Here is a 21,934-nt window from a genome sequence, read left to right on the forward strand (position 1 = left end):
AATTTAGAATACATTTTCACTTTTTTGTTGATGTGTGTGTGCAAGGTTTTATAAATATTATTATTAAAAAAAAATACTAAATTGGATCCATTTGAAAGTAGTGATTTCTCCCCCCGAGAGTAATGCTATAATTACAGCCCATTATTGATGCATGAGGAAACAACACAGCGAGTAAATAGATGTTTATTTGTTTATTTTCTATGTTTAATGCAGCAAAATCACACCCAGCCCAAATGACCAAATCACTGCTACTGTAGTTACCTAGCAACATTTAAGTTATTTATTTATTATTGTTACTGCAGGGAGGAACTGTGTTATTCAGTGGTGGAAGATTCAATAGTTTTATACTTAAAGCTGCACTATGTAGGCTAACTTTCCTCTTCTACCGCAGATTTGAACCCGGTTTCCTGTCCCATTGTTTTACCAATGTGCTAATGAAGCCTGCCTGCTTGCTCAAAGGATGAATTGAATCTTGGTCAAAATCTGTGTCAGATCCTGTGTCTACGGTGAGACATGACTTTAGACACAAGGGGAGACACATAATACAGCCACCGGAATTGTATAAGTTATATATTAGCAGGTTAACTGCTGACAATTTACGGCCGTCTTTTAGGCTAGACTGCCTAAGTTTAAAGTTACCTTTGAACAGCCACTGCACCGACCGCTGAGTTGCTTGTCATGAAAATCCACTTTAAAACGGTGTAATGGCTTGTCGTAGTGCTGAAAAATATTCCATAGTGGCGATCACAACAAACAGTCCGGGCGCTTAACGGCTTCCTCCTCCGGAATTTCTCCATTGTAAACAATAGGGACTCAATTTCCCATAACATACTCTACCATACAGATTGTATACCGGTGTTATAGAGTATTAACTCTTTTTTTCCCCAAGTCCGTATACATACGTCGACGCTAGGTGGCGTCATATCCCAGGTCCGTATATATATGTACCCCAACGTATACTCCGTCTATATAATGGTTGATGCCTACGGAAGCCTTTAACATTGGTCCGGTTCCCATAGCAATGCCCCACCGTTCCAACTATGGGATTGCAAATATATTCACAGTGGTATATTCCACTGGTTTAGTGGAAAGGAGGATTTTCAACCCTCCATAAATCGGACTCCAGAATCACTGTCCTTGGTGGATTTTCTGCCATCCACATTTCGGATTTAATTTGTGCCTTTGTACCGCGCCGCTGCCGCTATGTAAACGCTTCTGACGAGAGGTAAAGAGTGTGTGCGTGTTCCAATGATAGTAGAGTGTGTGTGTCGAGTGTGTGTGTGGGGGGCGGGCAAACACCGTCTTTTAAAGTGAACGTGTATGCTGGCACTGGGAACTGGTGTTTATGCTAACGGCTAGCGGTAGAGATAGAGTTAACATACTCTACCATACAGATTGTATAAGTTATATTGTATTAACATACTCCATACAGATTGTACATAATGTTATATTGTATTAATATACTCTACCATACAGATTGTATAAGTTATAATTTGTACTACTAGTCCATTCTCGTTTGGAGATATCAACACCCAAATAAACTGTTTTAGCTCTAGAAGCTCATATCATGACGAAATTACGTGTCAAAAGATGATAAAATAATCAATTATATTATTTCAATACATCTACAGAATCTGAAGGTAAGAGATATTTTCATTCATAGCCTTTCTTACTTTGCACGTGTCAAAAACCAATATAGTAACTTCAACCGAGCGATGAACAAACTTGTTTATCCAAAGTATTTTATTAATCACACCTAAGCTAGACAAACTCAATAAAATGGATCATAGTAATTAAACAAGAGTTCATGCAGGATTCAAATAGAATTTAAGGACCCCTGGGCTTTCTCGTCGTAGTGCCTGGGATGCTCAGGTCAGAGCAGCTGTGGGTCAACCTTTGAGAGCGGTGTGTTCTGGTAGGGATGTGGCCAAGACCCTCTCACGCCGGTGTCTGAAACAGCCTTAAATGTTAACTTTTTTTCCATCCTCACGTGTGTGTGTGTGTGTGCGTGCGTGCGTGCGTGCGTGCGTGCGTGCGTGCGTGCGTAGTTGGAGGTGGTGAGAATCTCCGAGGCTACTGGTCAGAGTACCTGAGGAGGACTCATGTCCTTGTGTACGTGGTCGACTCCTCCGACAGACGGAGGCTCCCACTGGCTAAAGCTGAGCTGCACCGCCTCCTCAGGGTGGAGCCCCGCCTTCCTGTGGTCGTCCTGGGCAACAAGCAGGTGAACACCCAGTTGACATGTCCTCTATTAAAACTACAACACCCAGTTGACATGTCCTCTATTAAAACTACAACACTGCATGCATTTACATGTCCTCTATTAAAACTACAACACCCAGTTGACATGTCCTCTATTAAAACTACAACACCCAGTTGACATGTCCTCTATTAAAACTACAACACTGCATGCATTTACATGTCCTCTATTAAAACTACAACAACCAGTGACATGTCCTATTAAAACTACAACACCCAGTGAACATGTCCTCTATTAAAACGACAACACCCAGTGAACAAGTCCTCTATTAAAACTACAACACCCAGTGACATGTCCTCTATTAAAACTACAACACCTAGTGACATGTCCTCTATTAAAACTACAACACCCAGTGACATGTCCTCTATTAAAACTACAACACCCAGTGACATGTCCTCTATTAAAACTACAACACCCAGTTGACATGTCCTCTATTAAAACTACAACACCCAGTTGACATGTCCTCTATTAAAACAACAACACCCAGTTGACATGTCCTCTATTAAAACTACAACACCCAGTTGACATGTCCTCTATTAAAACTACAACACCCAGTGAGAGGAACACACAGGTTTGTCTGTATATACACTAGAGAGTGGACAGTCCCGCCCCCAGCTATTAATTTACCATAGAGTAAAAGTGTAGCTGGTTGATGTTTTTTGGGCTTGATTCTAAAGTGTACAGTAGTTGCTTATTTGGGCTTGCTTCCTAATGTTGTTTAAACCATTGGTTTCCACATTTCTTCACGTCAAGGATCCCCAGATTAATATATAATTGTCCACAGACATCCATCTGAAAACCTCCTACCCTGCATTATCCCCATTGCAGGGGATAAGTTAATTCACGTGAGGTGATTAGGATGTTTTTTTAAAAGGTTTCGTAATATTTCATAATATTAATTCTTACTTTTACAATGCTTTGGCTGCTACAACTAGTGACGCAAGGTTAAGTCCAACTTGCCAGTGTGACGGTCTCTCTCTCAATATAAACGGATGGTCACTCGACCATGCTCTAATTAACGAGCGGTGAGAGAAAATAATGGGTTGATTGATTGATAGTTTATTATAATGTATTAGACATAAATGTAAAAACAGCAACAGTACAGTCGAACACTTACTGTATTCCAAAAGGTATAGCACCAAAAAGTCATTGCGGTCTTGTTTCCATGTAGACCCAGTTAATATTTTAAGATATGTTTGGAGTGGAATGAAGAGCTCCGTGATAATGTGCATATCATATATGTATATAAGATATTTTGACCTACTCACACCTCACTAATGTTCATGATAATATAGCACTCTTGTTCAGTCTGTGTCTCATATGTGGGCTGTGTGCAGTTCAGAAACCCGTCTACCAGTAACATCATATATTTTTTTAATTAAGATGTTTTTTTTCCTTTTTAATAAGATTTTTATTATCATGAGAACGATGGCTTCAGCATTGCAGCTTTTCAGGAATAGAAAGCCTGCATGCTTCTATTAGGGTAGCTTGGATTCCCCATTGATGATGTCCTCCCATGTGACACAGCAGAGTATAAAGAAATGGTGGCATTTTATCGTGAACATTAGTGAGGACCAATTAAGAGTTTCTAATCCTGTGGCTAACACATATTTAATTGGGGTTCCTTGACATGAACACATTTTAAAAGCACTAATCCAAACGTGGTCCTTGGATAATAATGGAATGTTAAGGGAAGATAGTAACGTATTGTCTACTGCATAATTGAGCGTGCAGAGTCGGCTGCAGTGTGAGTGTTGAGGAGGTGGACAGCTTCAGTATGGGAGCTATTCTGGAAGCTGGGTGTTCTGATCTTAATGATGGCAGAGTCTATTGTGAGAAAGAAGTTAATTACAATGTCGTTAGCAGGGTGAGATGACGCGTGCTTTGGAATCTGAAGGTCGTTTTGTAATCTAGCCTCATAGACTTTGGCCGCACTGCAGACAAATCTCATTCCATTTCTCAAACCCGATCCTTCAGACTCACTGTTATGTTACACGGTTATTAAATGTGATCTTTAGGACAGACTTTCCACACTATTATTAACACTCTTGGCGCCGAGGCCAGATTCGAGCCATGTGGTAAGGGAAAGCCAAGGGGGTTTCTTAGACTCTGGAGACTATCTAAAGACAGTGATGTAAATAGGGTGCGTTTTGCGTCCCAAAACGCACTTTATAGTTTTGGGCCGCAACCTGCGCTCATCCTTTGCGTCCCCGGGATGCACTACTGTACTCAGTCAGCATGTACACAGTAATAATAATCCACGTTAAAAAAAAAAGAAATCGCGGGGGGGAAAAATGCGGTAAAACAATAATCTACGGACACGATCATTTTGCATGCCCGCATCCGACCTCATTCTATGTTATAAAACATAAAATCCACGTAGGAATCGTTCTTGTAGAACCACTAGTCTGTAACAACATTGTCAACACAGCGCGCTGTGCGCCGCCATGTTGGCTCTGACTGAGCGCACTCAGCGCAGCCTCTAGACTAGAGCTGTTTAGAGACAGAGAGTGACGACAATGGAGTGATCAGTGACGCATGCAGCCCCACGAATAAGCAGTGAACGGAGATGTCGCAACTCTCTCAACTAAACGGCGCTGCCTCCGACAGATATATTTAGGGGAACATGTTTTAGCGTGACAAGCAGACCCGATTCAATGGGAAACACACATTGTGTAACACACGCCGATATTTTGACTAAGTATAATAATTGCAACTGCAAACAACTTTTGGTTGGTTTAAGCTATGTTAAATCCACTGTTGCCCACTATTAGTATTTCTTACTGAGTTGTGCTTGCTAATACTACTAGCCTACATTAACATAAATATACTGTATAGGCCTATTTGATATGTTTATATATTTTTTTTTTATAAAATAAAATAAAAAATGTTTTATTATTATTATTTTTGAGTGGTGCAACCACTCCCTTACGGAGCTATGTGTGTGGGTGGGTGGCTGGGTGTCTGGGTGTCTGGGTATGAGCACGAAAACAGCATGGTTGTTTTTCACCATCTGTGCGCAACCTAATGCACACACAAACACACACGTATTAACTGTATGCTTTCGGGGGTGCCAGTACATTACAGTACAGTAGAGGGGCCGCCACACGGTAACTCTGTCATTCTCAACCGTTTCGGACGTGACGCGGCACGCCGGAACCGGCCCGGCCCCCTGGGCGTGTTCCTGGGGGTCTGGAACACCCCCCGCCCCGCGAACCCCAACACGGAGTTGCATCCCCTCACTTCACACAGGTGTGATTTTTTTTGGGACTCATAAGAATTTTTTGGGACTCATTGGAATGACCACCTGTGCATCCCGGGACTCATTACATTGAAAACCTATTTACATCACTGTAAAGAATTATACAATATTCTCTGTTTTGTCTTTGTGAACACACAATATCTTAAAAGAAGCATTAACATGTCTGCTATCATGGAAAAAATAAACTGAGTTGATAAAATGTACCGGTATGAAGCTGTAAACAGCTGAATACAGCCCGTTTTCACCCAAAACAGCACAGTGGAAAAGTTTCAGAGTAATGAGCCTTTTAGTGAAACACGTACTTTCTAAGTACTTTCAAAGTACTTTCTACTAGGACTACATATCCATGACATATCTCAAGTTAAACCTTATGGTGTCTACTATAATTTAAAAAAATAAGCTTCTCACATTTTCCATTATAGAAATATGAACCGCAGATTATAGCATGGCTTTTCAACAGACTGTATTTAGTGACGCCGATCCATCTTCCACGGTCCATAACTCCAAAATGCAACATAATAGAAACTCACTTTTTGTGTGTGATTCAGACAGACATTCCAGGGTATCTTTTTATATGTATTATGTTCACGTGGTCAGACCAGTACATTCTCTGTGGATCCATGTTTCTCAAAAATCTGTTTGACTAAAACCTAGTTTCAAGAAACATGCATCCGTAGAAAATGTGCTGTTCGGGCCATGTGAACATATTATATATCCAAAGATAGGTTTGAACGTCGTCTATACTCTCCCAAAAAAAGTTAGTTTCTATTATCTTCCATTTTGGAGTTATAAGCCGTTTTATAACGCTTTGTCCCTACCAAAAACCTGGGAAGTGTGCAGAATAGACAGAAGACAAACTATGATGTGAACTGTGAATGCCAGTCCATTTTTATTTCCACCACACATCAGATCAATCAAATTGACTTTTTACATCAGAATATAGAAATATATACAGTTGCAGTGCAATCATGTAAACAGTTGTATTATATGTAGTGCCAACAGTGCAAACTGTATGTAAACCTGAGCTTTACAGTATTCAAAAGGGGGGGGGGGGGGAGTAATTCAAGTACATTTGGTAGTTAGGCTACCCCTTAGAGTATATATGAATAGAGACGGCACCCGAGTTCTCCTCCCATCCACTTGCATTAAGTTGCTCAAAAGCGCATGAGGCGATTTCACTGTGCATTCTGGGTAGGAACAGAGTGCATTCTGGGATGGATTGGGCCCAAACACATGAACGCGCTGCCGCTGACTATCATTGCAGGCATTCAGCGTTCACGTGTCATCGTGAACGTGCACAATGATAGTCAACGGACCAGCGCGTTCATGTGTTTGGGCCCACGCTGCAATATCAAATTTGGCCACTATGTCCATTTCGCCTCAGGGTTTCATCCGGGTGCCGTCTCTAGTCATATATACTCTAAGGGCTACCCCCACCTCCTCCCAGGCCCTCCCAGGCCCAGGCTGTGCAGTAAAGGGGATCTTGGTCAGCAGCCACCCAACACTAGGAGTTGCAGACTCACCATCTAAGACAGGAATACACAAAACCATAAAACAAGTAAATGTATGAAGCTAACTTCGGGAAACGGGTAGGGAGCATTTTGTTGGTTTCTTAGCGCCATCGCAACGACAAAGAACTAAAACACAAGACTACTACACTGAACAATAAACTAGAGAGATGCACAGTAAACTGGACTGACACACAAACAAACTAAACTAAAATGTATACTGAACTAATACTTGTCATGGTCTGTCTCCCTACAGACCATGTTTCCATGTCAGCTACTCCCACATTCCATTCCATTCCATCTCTCAGTCCTTGCCACACACCTGCTCACACTCCCTCATTAACGCAACAGTGCCATGCCCCTTTCACACCTGAGGACATTTCTCCAATCATCCTGCTCCCTATAAGACTGGACTCATTCCACACACACACACACTGCCAGTACATACTTTCTGTTCCTGTGATGTTCCTTGCAGTAACTTCTGTCAGCTCCTCGTGCCTTGTATTTTGGACTTTACTGCATTTCGCATTGAAAGGTTTGCTTTTGGACTTGGTTTTGTGTTTTTGAATGTTTTAGTACTTTGCTTTTGAAATGTGTTTCCTTTTTTGGACTTCCTGAGTTTTTGCTATTCTGCAGTGACTACTTTTGTTTATAAGCTTTACTGACTTAATAAATACTTTTTTGAACTTATCTGCTTGTGGCTCTGCACTTGGGTTCTATCCTCTGCCTACCGTGACAATACTACAAACTAATAGGCTACTACTAGCCTCGATAACCAGGCTGGCTACTACAAACTAACCAACTCGCCTACCCCACAAAAAACTGCCACAGGACCGGTCCTATTTAGAGAAAAAATAAACATTTCGGGGGTCACGTGGTCAAACGACAACCTACCTCAAACACTAACCCTACCCCCCCCCCCCCCCCCCCCCCCCCCCCCCTCCAAAATAGCAGATCTACAAGCTCCTAGCGCGGCACTCGGTGACACACTATGATATTGTAGATCTGCTATTTTTCAATAGCTAAAGTATAACAAAATACTTAAATCACCAATAGGGGTTCCCGACCTGAATGGGTTAATAGTGTCCTGGTAATCACATCCTCGAGCTGCCGTTCATACAGAACTCATGGGTCGGACCTTAATTTTCAGGCCCGTTGAACTTTTATCGCTCTATGAACGGCAGCTCGAGGGTGGCAAGGGGGTGAGGAAAATGGAGAACAGGGGGCATCTTATATGAAACAATGCAATGCCAACATGTATGTTGGGACAGGATTATTGGCGGATTCAGGGCACATGTGTTTTGTTGTGTATTTCTCCTTTAAATGTGATATTTAGGACTGATTGTATGTAATTGCATACAATCAAAGTAACAAGTAAATAAAGTTACCAAATAGATGTAGTGGAGTAAAAGTACAATATCTGCCTCTGAGATGTAATGGAGTAGAAGTAAAAGTTAAAAGTAGACGTAAAGTGCAAAATACCTCAAAATTGTACTTAAGCAAATGCTCTTAATTACTCCGACCTCTACCACCTCCGACCTCTCCCTGGAGGGCCATGTAAAAAAGGTTGTCCAGTCCTCATTTTGTGACCTTGTTCTTGAAAGGTGCTATATAAATACAGCTTTATTATTATTATTATTATTATTACTCTCCATGCACCACTGATATTCAGACATAATTTCTCTCTCTCTCTCTCTCAGGACATGCCCGGTGCAGTGGGGGTGCCAGAGCTCCACGAGGCCCTGTCCCTGGGCTCCGTGTCGGAGGAGCGCAGGCTGTACCTCCTGGCCTCCCAGCTGAGGAATGACTCCTCCTCCTCCTCCCAGCACGGCCTGCAGGCGCTCCAGGACCTGCTGCTGCAGCTGGTGTGAGGAGGAGATCAAGGAGCCGTCTGTGGAGTCACGCACGTTACAACTTCAGCTCATCTCCCATAGTCTTTTGTTTAAAGTGGGAAATTTGGTATATAGTCTTTTTTCCATTAACATCCTATGGAAGGCAACATTTACAAAAATGTCAAATTGTATGTCAAAATGTATTTTGTGCAAAACTAATGCTTGGAATGGATTCAGAATCATGAAAACCTTCAGTTTGACATGTTACATGCAACTTAAAGCAAAAGAAAAGTTTGACATTTTTGCCTGCCATAGGATGTTAATGGTAGGGTCACAACTCACAAGAAACCCCTATAAAAAAATTGCCCAATACCGACATCCCAGCCGGTCAGAAAGTGGATTCATGAATATATTGTATATGGACAATATTTTAGGCCAATAGCTGTACGTCGTAGGGTGACCAGATGTCCCCCCGTTGCATGGTGCGACAGTCCCTCATTTCCAAGATGTTTTAGGCGTCCCGCAAATTGAGACTCGATCTGTCCCACATTGTGACTGGCAGGCATCTAGTGTTCGAATGCCTTAATAGTTGGCTTTCTGTTTTAAAGCTTTCTCGTTGTCTCTTTTCCAGCAAGATGTTGTTTTTGGTTTTGGTTTTTGTTTAAGCCTGTTAAAATGACCATGACCAAAATTAGCATTTAAAAAAAAAATGTGAGACTCCCGAGGGGTTTAATAACAACAATGATAGGACATATTAGGCCCACAGTCTAATATGACATCAAGACGTAGATGTAACAGCGTTGCTAACCCTGTGGACAGACGTTAAACTTCAAGCTTATCTCCACACACGCTGTATACGTTTCTCAAAGTAGGGTCTGGGGACCACCATGGGTCCTTGAGGGGCCCCCTGTGTTGATTTTGACAACAAATTTTGATTTTAGACTTTTTTAGTTTAGCCTTTTGAATTTTTTTAATTTAGCTTTAGTCACATTTAGTCATGTGTTGTTGGTCTAGTTTCAGTCCACTAAATATCATAAGATTTCAACTAAATCTATATAAATCTGTATTTTGGCAGGCCTTGATGGCGTCGTAATCACTGGTTTTAGACTTGGTTGCATGCTGAAAATAGCCGATCTTTGTAGATCGGCTATTTTCAGCATGCAACCAAGTATAAAATGACTTCCCTCTTTAACATTTTAGTCTAGTCGAAATTGTCAATATATTTAGTCATAGTTTTAGTCATCATAGAATACCTCAGTGAAAAAAGGTAGTCGACGAACATTTTTCATCATAGTTTTTGTCGACAAAATGAAAACTATTGGGGGCTCCTTTTTTTTGCACATCTGCTATTTTGCACATCTGCTATTTTTTGATAACCACCGTTCTAAATCGTTCCATGTGTACTGTACACTTGTCAGAGTTACAGAGCTGTAACACTTCATGGACCCCTGGGGGTCCCCAGACCAGAGAGGAGGTGGTCTCCTGCTCCTCATGGCTTGTTGGGCGTAAGGAGCAGCTGTGAAGACGAAGGAATGCACTTTATTATTATTATTATTATTATTATTAACAGCAGCTATAGTGTTTAATGTTTGTGTTGTCTGAACAAACATTAAAAATGCCATTGAATGGAGAATTTACGTGTGTATGTGTATGTGTCTGAACAAATCCGCTGGGTATGTCGGTGGGAACCCTTGGCCAATAAGGGACCACCATTCTTGATGATGATGTACAATGATTAGAGTTCCCCTCATTTCACATAAGTGTGATTTTTCTTACATTTGTAACCCTTTTAGACCGTTGGTTGGCCTCCCCTCACCATACTCCTTGCTGTTTAGCGCATGGGCACTGCCGTTCACTTCCTTGTTTACGGCTCAGAAAGCATACTTCTGTCTTCATTTCTGACTTCAACAAGCCTCTCGTTTGGAATATTAACGCTTCTAGAGAGACTTTAGCGTGACCATCGCGAGGGGGGGGGGGGGGGGGGAGGAGAGAGAGAGAGAACATGCAAACTCCACAAAGAAAGGCCCTTTTGCCAACCCCGCCTCGGGTATGGGCACTGATGACGTGGAGGACAAACACGCCCCCAGTGCCCCACTCCCACAGCCCGAAGTGTCCCCAGTGGGAATCTAACCCAGGACCTTCTAGCTGTGAGGCACCAGCGCTACCGACTGCTCCCGTAACTATGGGAGCAGCGGCGATAGTGCTGGCGGTGCACTGAACGCACGTGCAAATGAAAAAGGTGTCGTTTATTGTGTTACACGCACGCGAATCACATGCACGCACGTGTAACGCCAGGGCCATCGGAGGGGTTGATTCGGCACTGTTGAGGCATCTAAACGTTTCCAGCGATCATTTCTGGCTCTGTCAATTATTATTTGTAGTTTCCCAACAGTTCATTAGGACAGAAACATGCTCAGCAGAAAACAACGTGTGATATGTCTTCTTTTATTTTTTCCTGGACAGATATCTCATAAATGTCTCGATCATTCAGAAATAGTGTTTGTACATAAGCTGGTCCACCATTAGCCCCAATACCTTCCCTCAGTCCCTACGCTCATTCTGTAGCTCCGAGATGAGGTCACAAATCCAAGCATTCCCATTGCGTTTCAGAAACGGCACATGGTTTCCACAACTTCCGCTGCTTACCCTTTTCTTCAGATTGTATCCAAAAAAGTGAAGGTCCGAGAACGAGCAAAACTAAATTGAATTTATTCTCGGTCAAGAAAATCCAAGTCTCGGCATGAAACAAGTGTTTAAATCGCTTGTTTAGTCAGCCTCTTCCTTGTCTTCTTTGTGCTGTTTATCCCACTAGAAAGTCTCATCCCCATTTTGCAGCGGTGCTCCCCCTACCGGTTCGTAATAATTATTACACCAGGTTTCACTGTCACATCTTCCGGCTTTCTGTAAAATGAAGTATGGCGCTTATTTCTTAAATTGTCTGCGCACGTTCACACGACCACGGTTTATTACCCTGTTGACCTAATCATCACCGATTGTTTCTCCGAGCTCAGTAGAAGAAAAACGACGAGGACAACAGATGTAACAATTGCGTCTGCCAGCCCAGTGACTAAATGTGAAAATGGTGGATTGGTATTCCAAAAAACTTCAAAGGGATACACAAGAAGAGTGCTATACTGAATTGTATAAGTCCGACGAAATCAACATTGGTATTTCCACAATTTTCTCCTAATGCAGAAACATATGTATGCCACACCTGTACCTATTTTCTTCAAAGTAAGTGCACTATGAAAAAAAGGGAAAGAAAAGAAGATGGACAGCAAGAGGATCACCATCAAAATCAATGGCATCACCCAAACCAAACCAACAATTCTCTATACAAAACTCTATACAGAGAACATTTTCATCACCTTCCGTAAAATCGAAAGGATCACCCAACCCAAACATCACATCAAACCCAACTTCTCCTATAGAGGGAGAGGTTCCACTTCCCAGACCAGAAGACCTACCATGGGTTCCCTATGGAAATGGACCAAGAGCACAAGCTGTCAGCTATTTACGCCATTACAAATACCTGCATTTATTCAGGACACTTTTTATGATAGCAAAAAAAAGCCTTCATTACCTTTGTCTCACACCTGTTTGGTTGAAACTCAGAAGTGTATTTAACAATATACTACGCTACAAGCTTGTATATCTGCTATTTTTTTAAATCGTGAAAATGTGAGAATGAAATTGGGGGGGTCCTTGACATGAAAATGTTTGAGAATGAGAACGACTGACATAGAAACAGATTTTTCAGAAAACTCAGGATTTAAGACATTTCGTAGAATCGCCCTCAGGTCCAAATGGGATGGGATAGTAATAACAAAAAAACAATCTAGTACACTTCTTTCAACAGTTGACAGCACACGGCAAGCATAAAATCCATTCATAAATCTATACCTGTGTTGTGGAAATGGTGTGGAGCGCATGGTCCACTGCCGTGAAGCCAGGCTCAATGGAAGCACTCCTGAACTGCGTTTTGAAGGACTTGTGGAAGCTCCACAGGAGTTTCATAAAGACATGGTCCTGCAGGTGAGATGGAAGAATAGTATCAGTACTTATTATCTATTGTTTCCCATCACTTATTTGTATTATCTATTGTTTCCCATCACTTATTTGTACTACTACACTGTTCTTGTGACTGTTTGTGATATAATTTATGTATAATGTACAATACAGGACACCATGAACCTTTTATTTTGCACAGAGAAGTGTAAATTCTAGTAGCCGGGGAGCCACAGGCCCAAAAGCTCAACGGTTAAGGATTAACCTGTGATGTCATGACATACTTTTTATTTGTGTTTTTGAGTGGTGCAACCACTCCAAGGAACAGCAATGGCCGGGTTTCTCAAAGAAGACCGTGCGTAAGAGTTGTAGTGTACGCACGCGCATAGGGCTCTAGGCTTCTGTTTGCTGCCTAATTGGCTACATGGGCAGCGAATCAGACACCATGTCCTTTTTTGGGAAACGCCATCAAACGCGACAAGATAGACATAGAATACCTAGATAGAGCACAGCCTTACGTGTCATAAGGCCTCCTACATGAATGAATTTAGAAGCAACCCCGTTTTTCCTAAAGCCTTTTTAAATATAAAAATGTCGTAATTAAATTAATATTTTTAGCATCATCTAGAGAATTTCAGCCATCTTGTCATATGTTTTATATTTCTTTTAGAATTATTTGATTACCCGTGACAGCACATTTAGGAAAATACGGCTATTATAACTCCATGCGTCGTCTTCATTTTGCTGCGCCATGTATTAATGGAGTAGGCTAATTATTTAAACCATCATCACCACTGTCCCTCTCCCCTCTCTATCGGAGTCGGGTTAGCTAATCTAATATGGAGAGGAAGCGGTGTGCACCACTACGCACGATAGTTTATAGTTTCTGCCACTCCCCAACCCATCATGATGATTTTCATTTTGTTGTTATTTATCATGTCATGATTATATGAATTGAATACCCAGGACCTTAATGTCCAAGTGTTTTACTGTACTGTAGCCATCAATCAATCGATCAATCATCATCTGGGACAGCTGGAAATAATCAGTGATTTACGTCTTATATCAAGGCGTTTCACAGTCATACGTGTGTGAGATACTATGGCTGCTGCTAGACAGTTTATACTCGCTGCTGATCATCGTAGCCGAAGCCAAATCACCTATGTAAATGCCTTTAGACGCGATCACTTCAGTGATCTTAACATATTGTCAGATCGGACTCTCCAGGCCAAGTACAGGCTGCCCCGCGTGGAGATCCAGCGCCTGCTCGAGGTGGTTTCCCCACATATTAGGAGGCCAACTCGGCGTAACTTCGCCCTCAGCCCGGAGGTGCAGCTCCTCGCTGCACTGCGTTTTTACGCATCGGGGAGTTTCCAGGAGGTGGTGGGGGATGGAACCGGCCTCAGCAAGGCTTCGGTGTCGCGGATTGTGGCAGCCGTGATGCAGATCCTCGTGCGCCATGCCCGGCACCACATCAAGATGCCCACCACAAGGGAGGAGGTACGGGAGGTGCATCGGGGATTCTACAACATGGCCCGGGTGCTAGGTTTGGTGGATGGAACCCTCGTCCCTCTCCTTAACCCAGACCTGGTGGACCCGTGCTGGGTGTGTAGGAAGCACTATACGGCCATGAATGTGCAGGTGGTGGTGGACCACAACAGGCTTATCACGGACATCGTGGCCAGATGGCCAGGAGCCACCCATGATGCCTTTATGTGGCGGAATTCTGCAGTGGGAGAGAAGGCAGCCAGGGGAGACTTCGGCGACAGTTTATTCTTGGGTGACAGTGGTTACCCACTCCGCACATACCTCATCACACCGGTGGACGATCCGGCCTCACCAGCGGAGCAGGCGTTTAATGACAGCCACAAAACAACCAGGACCCACATCGAGCGGGTATTTGGCAGGTGGAAAGCCCGGTTCCGCTGCATCCACCGCTCCGCGGGCGGCCTGCGTATTTCCCCCCTGAAATCCTGCCAGGTGATTGTAGTGACAGCGATGTTGCACAACATAGCTGTGCGGGCTGGGTTACCCGATGTGGAGGATGATGATGATGAGCCAGCAGCACCACCACCAGCAGCACCAGCACCACCCCCCGTCCCGAACCTCGAGCAGCACTCCACCGGGCTGGTGTCCGGGCCAGACAGGAGATCATCGACCTGTTCTGACTTCACACTTCCCCACCCGTCCACCTTGCAGTCACCAAGCACTTCCCAGAGCATCTGAACAGTGAACACCTCTCCCCACATGACGACCACCACCACCAATTAAATCATATAAAATAAGCGAGCCCACCGGTGGTGCTGGGAGCAAACATCACATAACAACAACCAAGGAAGCTTTGAGAAGGAAGTGAAGTGGTCACGTGACTGGGCTGCGCCATGACACTTTCATGGGAGCCAAACTACCCGGAAGTTTGGCAGAATGCACTGGAGTCAATGAGAGCTCAGTGACCAGCTCATGAACAAACATTATTTATGAACAATTGAGACCTTTTGTAAAGTAATCACTTCTGGAAAATAACAGAAGACATGTAACACATTATTGTCTGCTGTGTTGTTATTCGATGTGTACACTGTAATTTTTATAGAGGTATGTTATCTAAAGAGCACAAAGTACCTTTCTGAACGCACCAAGTATCGCGAGACTTCCCACCGTTTCCTGTCTGGCAGCCAAATCTCGCGATACCAGAAACGATACCTGCTGCTCTTTAGATCCTCAGATAAAATTATATACTGTGCACCCTGCGCACATCGAAAAGTAAGTGATTAGAAAACAACCTGTGATATGTCTTCTGTTATTTTCCAGAAGTGATTACTTTACAAAAGGTCTCAATTGTTCATAAATAATGTTTGTTATGAGCTGGTCCAGCCGGCTCCATTCACTGCCATGTATTCATTGCACTTCCGGTGTGAGTTTGGCTCCCATGAAAGTGTCCATGAAAGTGTCATGGCGCAGCCCAGTCACGTGACCACTTATCTTCATTCTCAGAGCTTCCTTGACAACAACCAGGAACCATAAGCAGAAGGAAGGCAGGAAGAAGCATGCAGTCTAGGTGAGCTTAAATACCCCGCCCAATTGGTCAGCTGACTGCCACATCAGCGAATGACATGTGGGACTTGCACACACTGAATACACCCACATAGTAATGCAGCATTTTAACAACTGCTGCAGGGCGAGATCCCCAATGCCATCTGCAGGAAGACATGTATCAATACGAGGTGGAATGGCATATATTTTATTTTGTCATTCAATAGCCAACAAGAATGTAACCTATGCCGCTATGTGCAGCCAATAGCGGCTCTGCAGCTGGTTAGTTTGTAGTTTAGTTATTCCCAGCATTAGGCCAGAAGCTGGCCTAACCATGACAGTGTGCAAATGGAAAATAATTGACCAGTTGGGGTTCATTTGTTTCCATTTGTAACAGTCACAGTTACAGACTTGTAAGGGTCAATTTAGACCGCACTAAAGTAACCCAGAGAGTCCCTGGAATCCACTTTGAGAAACCCTAGTCTAGACGAGGCTATAGGAGGAAGGGGTGTGCCCACTGGTATTTGAAGGTGACACTACCTGAGAAGAGGAAAACCCTGGGGTACCTGAAAGTGTGTGCTGTGCGTGCCACACCCACACAGAGAGGCTGTCAACGTGGTTGTGGACACAAGAGGGTCTGTCGACTGACAAAGAACCATTTCAATAATATTTTACCTAATGTTAATCCTTCGACCGGCAACTCTAGCTTCCGCTCCAGTCGTGCCACCTGCAGGATCTTCTCCGCATAAACTGGGAGCCAGGTCTCGTACAATTTGGGTGCAGCGTCCGCATGTAAGACAAGGAAGTCCTGTGCGATCTATAAAATGGAAAACATTTGAAATCAAATTAAATGTGTCACACTACCAAAACATTATAAACAATGAATCATCACATGTACAATATTCCCTCTTACCATGCCGTTAGTCGTTAGGTGAGGGTAGTGTTCCAGAATCACCACTCTTTCAGTTGTACAGCCCGCTCATCTGATATGGTACATTCTGTAAAAAGAACAAAATGTTGTCAGTCACTAAAAGATGGATGTTTTGCGTAATCAGTCATCCCTATCAGCAATATTGTGTGTTAAAATAGTTCTAAAACAAACTATAAATGCTATTGTGTGGTGTCTGGTCATACAAGCTACTGTAGTTCCAAAATTCCTCACATTTTCTGTCTGCGACAGTGTTCCCTAAACGTGCGCATGTTACGTTTTGGGAAAACTGGAACTTCCTTCTATTTTTCCGTTTAGTAATGACCTGGTATGACCGCTGTTTGAACAGGACCATCCTCGGGTGCTGGTTGTGGTGCTCGGCCATTCACCCTGAGCGCTGACCTCAGCTTCTTTCTGGTGTTTCGCAGCCTTTCCTCCAGGTACCCACTGGCTGGACGGCCTTTCCGTGCTGGGGTGTACCATATGACCTGCCAAGAAATCAAAATGTTTGATGAATAGAGATTTGGCACATTTAGATTTTTTGAAAGCGTGGCCTTGAATTAGAACAGGGTTTTTCTGCACATCTGTCTGTCCCAAGAGAAGGCCAATTATTGTCCCAGCTTCCAAGGGCATGACAGCAGTGGAAATCACACATCAAAGTAGCTTTTCTGGAAGGAGTGAGCTGTCTGTTAAATTATTTAGCATTTTAAGCTCAATGTATGCTTCTCAATAGTCCGTTACTGCGAACTGCAGACCTACAGGCTGACCGCATGTTGTGAGCTTGTAGACTTGTAGTTTTCAGTATCAGCGACACATCACAGCAGAGCATATACAGTATTGGGCTTAATACTAGGGGTGTCACCAAAATGAATAATAAATTGAAAAGCAAAAAAAAAAGGTTAAAAAAAAAAAAAAAAAACCTCACGCTGCCACAGCTTGATGAGTTTTTCAAGCAGGGAAATGCCTGAATTATGCTAGCTGCCATGGCCTTTGTGGTCTCCGTCGTAGGACTGTAAAACAGAAATAGCACAACTATTCATCATATCAAGTAGTTCCAGTGCGTTGATTTCATGTAACTAATAAACCATTTTAAAAGACAAACCACACCCGGTGTGTGGCTAACAAACTTAACTTCAGTCAGTCGTCCTGGTTAACAACTAGCAAATATATCCCCACTAAGTCATATTTTAGCTCTCAGGTAAAGTTAGAACTTGGGATGATCATACACCCTTAAAGTTGCCATTTAACCACTTAAACCCCAGCATTGGTGTGTGATCCCTATTCAACATAAAACATAAAGATAATTTAAACCTGTTGAAGTACTTCTCTCCAAACTTCTCTATAAGGTGAGATCCGGACAAGGGCACATATCTGGGATGTGGTGATTATATTTGTCTCGTCAAGGTCCCTCACAATCGGCTGTCTATCTGGGAACGTTGTAAGAACCTGATGGACATCCTTAGAAAATTGCAAGAAGACACAAAAGACTTATTATTGTTTAGTTAGGAATGGGTGATATTAATTAAAATCAATATCACCATTATTTCAAACTTTTGTCTTGATTACAATTAATGCACTCAGTGTGTCAATGTGTTGTGAGCTTGTTGAGCACCATTTTCTTTTTCATGCAAAGCAGCCACATTTATAAGGCTTAAAGGGTATTAAAGCGGAACTTACAAACGTAGGAATGATGTGTATTGTCTGAATCATCATGAGGGGTTGGGGTTCAGGTGGAGCCAGGGGTTCAGGTGGGGTTAGGGGGTCAGGTGCGGCCGATACCTCCATGGGGGTTTGGGGAGTGGCAGGAGGTGTGGCATCAGAGGCTGTAGCTTGTGCATCAGGTACAGGCGCCGGTCCAATCTATACAGAAGACCAATGTTAATATAATACAGCACCGAAGTCTGATGTAAATGACGCATCCTACCTGGTTCGCGTTGTTGTGATGACCCAACTATTCTACATAGAGAAAAACTACTACAAACCAGGGGATGAGAGAGTGACGTCAGGACTTCGGTACTCTATTGGAATCCCCAATAGAGGACCCTTTTGAAGACAACCAAATGTGCTGCAGCATACTTTTAGAGAGTGAACTTGGGCTTCACCTTATACAAACATTAAGTGATTAAACAAAAAAGTACTTACAGTACCACTTATCACTCATTTAAAGAATGCCAGTAGTCCCAGTAATCATGTCATCCCAGTAGTCACCGCACGGCATCCCATCAGAGTTGACATGGTGTACAGACCGTAAATGCACGAGAAGACCCTTGATACCCCCTGAAATTAGCTTTTGGCATTTGAAGCAAGTGTATGCCATCTTCCCGAAATAAACTATTTACTTACAAGTTCTCTAATTTTTTTTTTAGAAACTTCAGCCTAGGGCCTGCTCTCGGGATCAGCTGTTTGATGGTGGAATCATCTAACTGTCCTGATCAATCCCCTCGCCTGAAAAAAGAAAAGAAAAAGACTAGATTATTTTTCCAACAGAGGAACAGAAAAAGAAAATAGAGCTCATGGGTTTCATCTGTAGTCATCTACCTGCAATGATGAGGACCAACACAGATGATTGAAATTAATTAATTACTTCTGCAAATGATTACCCTCAGCAAAGCTAATCAGACAAATTTCATCACCTGGTTTTGGTCCTCAACATGACAGGTTAGAGCAGTGGTTCTCAACCTGTGGGTCGGGACCCCCCACATATTGTGAAACTGTTGCGAGGCGTTGTGAGCCTATAGATCATCTATTTTCACAATATGTATCTGTGTAAAGAAGTCAAACAAATGGGGGGTCCACAGTTCAAATATTATTTTGGGGGGGGTCACAGCCTGAAAAGGTTGAGAACCACTGCGTTAGAGGACTACAGAAACCATGGCCATTAACTCAGCAGCCATGTTTGGTGCTGAGCAAACAGTTTGAATGACAACCAGCATCCTATTTCTGACTGACACAGATGTCATTAACCTTAATCAACCTGGGTTCATCTGCTGGTCAATTGTTGTCAGTTAATCAAATAGTATAGCACAGAAAATGCATACGCTCAATACAAATGTCAAGGTATATTACAAAAAGCAGTTGTCAACTCCATTACTGTGTGACAGCAATGTATGTGGATGGGAAACATATTGTACCTCTAAATATGTCTATCAGATCTGGTAGCTGCCACTCTGTCAGTTTTTCAAAGACAAAGTTGTCCATCGATCTGAAACAAACACAAAGGAAATAAAATTGGTGTTATACCTGTTCAGATATCAACATAATTTAAGCAAACTAGCAGCAGAATACTATGATCTGCTATGAATATGAACCAAATGGACCCTTACAGCTCTGTAACTCCCAGAGTGTACATGAGTGAAATCTAGAGACAGGTGAAGCAGGGACCCCTTAGCTGAGACAGATGAAGCAGTGACCCCTTAGCTGAGAATTTCACATGTGCCTCTGACAGTATTTAGCTGCCCAAGCAATTGCCTATTCAAATGAGCATCACTCAGTAATTTTAGTGCAATACCAGCAATGATAAACTGTTTCACAGCTTTAGTAAATGTTATGTTCCACACTGTAAAACATTTCAGTCTCAAAAGGTTAACTCCATTCACTTCTTGTCTTTAACTCAACAAGCTCTGATAAGTTTAGAAATCTTAACTTAAATTCATGAATTCACATTCTCAAAAGGTTAAGTCAATGGACTTCTTCTCTTTAACTCAATGAGCTCTGATAAGTTGAAGAATTTTAACTTACATTCATGATTTTTCAAAAGTTAAACTTGCTTTAATTCATTGTGTTGACTTTTGTCATGTTGACTGAACTTGGGCCTTATGGAACTTATCAAACTATTATAAAAATGTGTCTAGAAGTAAAAAATAGGGGTCAGTGAGGAAACTTATATACCCACACTCAGGGCAACGCACTGATCAATTATCTGGGTTGTTTGTGCACTGGAGTCTCACTTGGTGCAGAAGGCCTCAAATCGAAGCCTGCTCTATATTTCCATTTGCTTTTTTAAGATCACGCGCGAACCGTGCATGCCACCGGTTCGGGCCTGGTACCGACCGTTTCGTATCGGTGGGTAGACTGACATATGTCAGAATTGTAAAGTTTTGTCAAATCGTCTTTGAGATAATCATAAATATGTATCTACAGGGAAAAGTAAGGGTCAAAAACCAAATCAAACACAGATTGTTGATCAGCGTGTCGCCCTGAACGCGTCAATATAACTCTCCTCACACACAGACTTACCGTTCTCTAACCCTAACCCTAGCCGCCAAAACGTGCTAGGGTTAGGGTTAGGGTGGCCGAGGTCGTAGAGCAGATTCTTGATCAGCTCGTTGCGCTGAAAACACCAATATAAGTTTCCTCCCACACGGACATACGGTTCACTAATTGATTAGGGTTACAGGTTCGCTATCTCGCTTAATAACTCGTAAACGATAAGGAGTTGGATTCCGATTTCGAGATATGTTGTTCAGTTTTTTGAGACGAACAAGGGGATATCTTGTTTGTCCCGGTACGACACTCCTAAGTTGGCTTCCTCAACTTTCGGAAGGTACATAGAGGTATACAATCTAACACCATCATGAAGGAAGATCTGAAGTTTTGAAAAGTGTCGTACCAGGACAAACAAGATATCCACTTGTTCATCTCGAAGAACTGAACAACATATCTCGAAATTATACCCCAAGTCCTTATCGTTGTCGAGTTATTGAGAGGGAAAGATTGCCCGTAACCCTAATCAATTAAGAGAACCGTATGTCCGTGTGGGAGGAAACTTATATGGGCGTGTTCAGGGCGATGCGTAGAGCCGGAAACTGAGCTCTCACGGTCCTGGAACACTGAAAAACCACCAGGAAGTGGCATTTTGAGGCAAAGGTCAGCTTTGCAGTCTTTTTGCTGACCTTTGACCTTTATCAGTGTCCTAAAATTCGGCCCGGCCCGGTGCCATTAAATCCGGCTTACTCTCAATATGGATTGAGTGAAGTTTCAGATTTAAAAAAAATATCTGGAGCGATTAGTTCCAGAAAATGTGCTGTTAATGTTAATTTAAATTTAATTTGACCATGTGACTGCAAGGGGTTCTGCACAAAATGTTTTCTTGGGAATGACTGTGTT

General features: G+C 42.7%; 2 protein-coding genes and 1 long non-coding RNA gene across 4 annotated transcripts in view; 2 read left to right on the forward strand and 1 right to left on the reverse strand.

Moving 5' to 3' along the window:
• Positions 1–10,453, forward strand: part of arl10 (ADP-ribosylation factor-like 10) — a 43,971-nt gene extending 33,518 nt beyond the window's left edge. Inside the window, exons 3-4 of the mRNA XM_079507836.1 lie at positions 2,049–2,224; positions 8,731–10,453. Coding sequence (XP_079363962.1) covers positions 2,049–2,224; positions 8,731–8,901 — 347 coding nt within the window. The 3' untranslated portion in view covers positions 8,902–10,453. The remainder of the gene's footprint in view (positions 1–2,048; positions 2,225–8,730) is intronic.
• A 2,339-nt stretch (positions 10,454–12,792) lies between these two features.
• On the forward strand, positions 12,793–15,096 carry LOC306928807 (putative nuclease HARBI1; the record flags this gene model as incomplete). The annotated part of the gene is made up of 3 exons (XM_079509078.1): positions 12,793–12,897; positions 14,098–14,850; positions 15,070–15,096. The coding sequence occupies 3 exons, from the start codon at positions 12,793–12,795 to the stop codon at positions 15,094–15,096; spliced, it is 885 nt and encodes a 294-aa protein (XP_079365204.1).
• A 1,757-nt stretch (positions 15,097–16,853) lies between these two features.
• LOC306927911 lies at positions 16,854–18,690 on the reverse strand. Of its 2 annotated transcripts, XR_013790606.1 has the most exons (4): positions 18,506–18,690; positions 17,754–17,838; positions 17,164–17,316; positions 16,854–16,898 (listed from the first exon to the last, which is right to left on the reverse strand). It is a non-coding gene; the product is annotated as an uncharacterized lncRNA (long non-coding RNA). The 2 variants fall into 2 exon arrangements; XR_013790607.1 differs by lacking the exon at positions 18,506–18,690 and having other exon boundaries at positions 17,754–17,913.
• Between the last annotated feature and the right edge of the window lie 3,244 nt (positions 18,691–21,934).

This window comes from Electrona antarctica (assembly GCF_951216825.1).
Source record: "Electrona antarctica genome assembly, chromosome: 8".
Taxonomy (NCBI): Eukaryota; Metazoa; Chordata; class Actinopteri; order Myctophiformes; family Myctophidae; genus Electrona; species Electrona antarctica.